The 5368-nt window shown below is 37.3% G+C and overlaps 1 protein-coding gene across 1 annotated transcript; it reads right to left on the bottom strand.

Annotated features, from left to right (window-relative positions):
• Window positions 1-2587: 2587 nt before the first annotated feature.
• LOC140175194 (serine/threonine-protein phosphatase 7 long form homolog) lies at window positions 2588-3470 on the bottom strand. The gene is made up of 3 exons (XM_072202136.1): window positions 3100-3470; window positions 2928-3015; window positions 2588-2842 (listed from the first exon to the last, which is right to left on the bottom strand). The coding sequence occupies exons 1-3, from the start codon at window positions 3468-3470 to the stop codon at window positions 2588-2590; spliced, it is 714 nt and encodes a 237-aa protein (XP_072058237.1).
• Window positions 3471-5368: the final 1898 nt, after the last annotated feature.

Raw genomic sequence — 5368 nt, 5'->3', positions numbered from 1 at the left:
GCAACCCTCAGGTCAACTTCACCACAGTTCCTTTGGCCACCACCTTTACGTCCTTATCGGATTTCTCATGTGGTTTAAAATTGTCAAGAACAACAGCAGCACTGCTACATTCTAGAAGCTGCTTTTGGTTCCTGCTCTCTTAATCCGATGATACAATTTTTTTCAGAGTCTTATTAAAAAATTTATGGAATTCCTGAGAAAAACAGAGGTCGTGGTCGTACTTCTCTATTTCGTCTTTCAATGTTTTGGTCTTGCATTAATTTTTTTCTTCTCTTCCTCAATTCAGAGCCTGAGTTCATGGATTGTGTTGGCTTGGCGGAGCGTCCCTATAAACGATGTCGTTCTCGAGGAGGTGGACATTGAAACTGAACTTGGATGTTTCTATTCTTGCAAATGAAGAATGAGGGTTTCATGAAGAGTTTTGAGGAGGAAAAACGGCACTTCCATTATGAGAATTCTTAATATGATGGCGTTTTTTAAATCAAGGGCTGTTTTGTCCATCTAGCGTATGTGGACACTTAACTGCCATATGTACGAGTTTATGTGGCAACTCAGCATTCTCTGTTAGTAAATCACATCAAAAAATGGAAGAAAATTGTTATGTCTGATCGAGAAAAATATTAGAGATTAATTTATATATATATATATATATTATTTTGTTAGGGCCAAAATGTCCGCTTTTAAAATTTTTGGAAACTAATTTAGACAGTTACTCTAATTTATACTTATAACAAAGGATTGTCATTTTATAGAAAAAAATAAAATAATAAATAGTTATATTTTTATCTCAACATCTTTAAAAACATTAGCTACTAAATCAATCATATATTTTTGTATAATATATATTGTTTAGTTAATTTTTAATATATATTTTATATTTTAACATATAGTTTATATTGATAATTAATTTATTGATTATTTTTTATGTGTACACAAAATAGTTGATTATTTAATTAACTTCTTGCATAGGTTTATTTTGTCTATAATTTTATATGTATAATATATTATTTATTTTTTTATAAATTAAATGTGTATAATGATTATAAGGAAAATTTACATAATTAAATAAATCTGTTGAATCATTTACCCATATACACAAAATACAAACTTATTATGTGCATGTGCAATTTAGATTATTAGGTAAACCGTGGGAGCCAACCACGGTTTCTACTATCCACATAAACCGTGGCTGGCAGGGACGGATTACATGTGAACGAGAATCATCATAAACCGTGGCTGCCTACCACGGTTTATTGAGGCAGGAAAATGTACATAAAACTTTGCTACCAGCCACGGTTTATATAGGAGTTCGAATGGCCATAAACCTTTGTGAGTTGCAACGGTTTATGAGGAGTGAATGAATGTCAAAATGTTTGTTTAATGTACTAAATTCATAATCATAAGTTCGTTTCTTTTACATGTTTATTTGAATCACTTTGGTATGATTTACATCACGCGTGGTATTTGTGACGAAATAGGTCGAAACCATAGAAGCTCAAACGTATATAAATATCAAATAAATAGCAGATAATATTTCACACAATTCCGATACATATAACCCTAAACATCATTCTAAGTACATAAAACAACATGGGACGAGGGGACTGAATATAAGACATAACTAATCAGAATCCTCAATGGTGTCACTCTCATCATCGTCGAAATGACCAAGCAGGTGACCTCCGGTGCCACACAAAGGAGGACGCCTCACCCTCCTTGGTCTCTGGTCCGCCTCTGGTGCTGCTGTCTCTCGGGGAACGGCGCTGAATGCTGAAGCCGGTGTCCCTCCTAACGCGAACCATGGGTCAGAAGTAGATGCTGCAGGCTCGTTGAGGTCAACGACCAACTGAGGCTGAACATCGGGAATAGGTGGCTGGTGATCAGCAAACTGGGAATGAACCTCAGGCATCTATGGCCTATAATGGGCCACATCATCAGCCCTGAGCATGTCTGCTATATCCCTAAAGAACTTTGACTGAGTAACAGGATCATTGATGTCCATCCCGACAGCAGCGGTTGTAAACTCAGCAAATGCCTGTGGCTCGAAACTCCCAAACAGCTGAGAGCTACTGCCCACGTCGTAGGTGGGCTGATCCATCCCTGAAGCCAAACCACCCACATCATCACGAACACCGTGCTGAGTACCCTCATTCTCAACGGAAGGTCCTCGACCTTGTGCCTGTCCATGACCATCCCGGGCAGGCTGTTGTTTGGCTCTACGACAAGGAACACGATAATCCATCACATCTCCGTCATCAGCAGCGGGTTGGTCTTCATCCAAACGATCGTCCATCCATCGTCAATCTCGATCCGTGGTACGGGTGCCTATACGGCGACGCCGATCGACTCGCCTGTTATCTGGTCTGTCGTAAACCTGTACCCTGGAGGGGGCCTGGGACGACCCTCTGTGAAGAGCCTCCTCAGTCAACACAATCAGCCTCGTATCCTAAAATGCAACATCTGGAGATAGGAATTTGTGGGCCATACGACACCACCAGTCCAAGTACTCAGCTGATGGACCGGGGTCAAGGACTCAATCGACCGGTATGACTGAATAAAGCTGGTTCTCCCAATGTCCGTGCCACTCCTAAAAATATATGGGGAACCATCGGTCTCCACCACTGCCATCCTTGGCATGTAGCCAATCTATGTTCAGAGCCGGCTGGGAAAGATGTTGAACACCGCCGAACTGAGGTAGCACCCTATCCACCTGATGCCACTCAATCGCAGCAAAATATATCAGGCTAGTGATGGCCGTCCATAGCCTACGGTGCTCGTCAACTAGTATCTCCGGATGAATAACAGCAGCAACCTCGGCAGAGGAATAAGGCTCCCACACAAACTGTATCGAAAAAATGACACTTAAAGCCAGACCATAAAATATAATCTAAACCAGTCCAAGTAAGAGCAATAACTAAATGACTCACATCGTGAACACGCAATCGATCCAACAAAAGGCGTGCAAAGACGACTCTTTGACCCACTGCATCGTTTCTCGGTAGATATGTAACCCACCTACAATTTTAATTGAAATCATATCCTAACAAAGAAGAACACATGATGTTGAACAAGTTATGAAACAAAAATATTAAACGGTACCTGGATGCAAGCGGAAACCCGAATCCATGAAACCCACTAGGCCTCAGAGTGGGAAACCTCCAGAAAATCCAAGACTGTAGAAGCTGTAGTGCCCCTGCCAAGTTAACAACATTTCTGTTTGTCCCACGACAGAGGCATCTATACAACCAGGCCAGTGCCGCCGAGCCCCAGCTATATCTCCCCAAATCGTCCAACGATGCCAAATAAGGCAACCAGCGAAGGTGGACCCGATTTTCATTCTTGTCCGCAAACAGCTGAGAAGACAACAACATCACAATATAAGCACGCGCGTATATACGCACGGTCTCCTCACTAGCATCTGCTGGGAGAACCCGAAACCTATCGTGGAACCATGTGTAGTACACTGTCATCTGCTTTACTTTATTCTGCGGAGGTAACTCCCCAAACAACTCGCGAAACTAGATCCATGCCGGTCTTCCGTGTTCCATCAGACTCTCAAAGTCAGTCAGGCACCCACTAACAGGCTCCCAATCGATCGGCAAACCAAGCTGATATGCCACATCTTGCAAAGTGATAGTGCACTCACCAAAGGACATGTGGAAGGTGTGGGTCTCAGGACGCCACCGCTCAATAAATGCGCTAAGTAGAGGCTCATCAACCCAGAACCAATGACTGTTCAGCCTAGCCAAATGATACAACCCCGCGGTCTCTAGATACGGTATGATCCGCTCGTGTAAAGGCATATTCTGTTGTCTCCTCACACCACTAATAACCCTAGTAGGCTACAAAATGTCGGTAACAAATTCCCTCAACATACGACCAATACTAATAACATCAAACATAATTTTGAAAAAAATAATTAGACACTGACATTGGTTTTCTATTTTCTTTAATAATAGTTACAACAAACACGAAGCAATAGGAATAATAACAATACCAACAAGAATAACTCTACTAACAATAACAATATTTATAATTCTAACAGCTCCCATTACTAATAAAAATAAAAGTAATAATGATAACTACCATTATCATAATAGTAACAAAAAATAATAATAGTTACATTATCCCTACCACTACTATCAATTTATAATAACAATGAAAATAAAATTAATAAAATAACTTGACTACAATAATAATTATAAATAATAATACTTATACAAATAATAATAATAATAATAATAATAATAATAATAATAATAATAATAATATTAATATTAATAATCATAACTAACCTCATCATCGATGGATTCAGCCACGTGAGCAATGCCATTTAATCGGTACAAGCGAGCTTCATCCTCCATAACTCCACCACTCAAACCTCACCAAACTTACAACCCTCTCTCAAACTCTCTCAACCGCGAACAAGCTTCAAAATTTTTGTTTCCTCCCAAATAATCCGTCCTTAGCATCAACGGATTATGTATTTATACTACTACAAATATAAACCGTGGGAAGCAAGGGGGGTTTACGTTCATTGCCTCCTCTTCATAAACCGTGGTAGACACCCACGGTTTATGCCCATCAGTTTCCCTTCCTAATCCGTGGGACTCAGCCACGGTTTACAGCCATTGTTTTCCATGCGTAATCCGTGCCTGCCAACCACAGTTTATGTGGATAGTAGAAACTGTAGTTGGCTCCCACGATTTACCTAATAATCTAAATTGCACATGCACGTAATAAGTTTGTGTTTTGTGTATATGAATAAAGGATTCAACATATTTATTTAATTATGTAAATTGGCCTGATTATAAATATAAAATTAGTTAAGATTTTTTTATATAGTTTAATTAAGAGATCTAGAATTTAAATCACATAAATAGTAAAATTTTATTTATAAAATGTATGATAAAGAGATTTAAAAAAATTATACACATTTTTCCTAAAATATTTTTTATTATATATAATTTATAAAAAAATTTATTATTTTCAAAACTTGAAAAAATTCGATTATTCACATTCAACTTGGTTGGATTGACCACAGTTAATTTAATTGTTATATTATATTAGACATACACTATTAATCCATTCTTGAATTTTAAATATTTATTTATATTTAAATTAAAATTTAATTTTAATATATTATTAATATAAAATAAATTTGTATATACATTTAATTCTTTAATATTATATTAACAAAAATAATTATTTTTTATTGACCAAATGAATAATTTTTTTATACGAAGGTAATTGCATTAAATTATGAATAAAAATACGGTGCTAAAATACAGTATTTATTAAATTTGATGAAATAAATTATAAATTATAAATTATAAATTATAAATGGTATATAACTACGTGCGAGTGG

Source organism: Arachis hypogaea, chromosome 9 (genome assembly GCF_003086295.3).
Source record: "Arachis hypogaea cultivar Tifrunner chromosome 9, arahy.Tifrunner.gnm2.J5K5, whole genome shotgun sequence".
Taxonomy (NCBI): Eukaryota; Viridiplantae; Streptophyta; class Magnoliopsida; order Fabales; family Fabaceae; genus Arachis; species Arachis hypogaea.
This window is presented reverse-complemented; position numbering and strand designations above follow the sequence as displayed.

Excerpts from the sequence above, each read along its gene's own strand:
- LOC140175194 (XM_072202136.1), bottom strand. The coding sequence starts at position 3,470 with ATGACAGTGTACTACACATGGTTCCACGATAGGTTTCGGGTTCTCCCA. Across the intron at positions 3,016-3,099 it reads GGGTTTCCGCTTGCATCCAG|GTGGGTTACATATCTACCGA; the intron begins GTACCGTTTAAT and ends TTAAAATTGTAG. Across the intron at positions 2,843-2,927 it reads ATCGATTGCGTGTTCACGAT|TTTGTGTGGGAGCCTTATTC; the intron begins GTGAGTCATTTA and ends TTTTCGATACAG.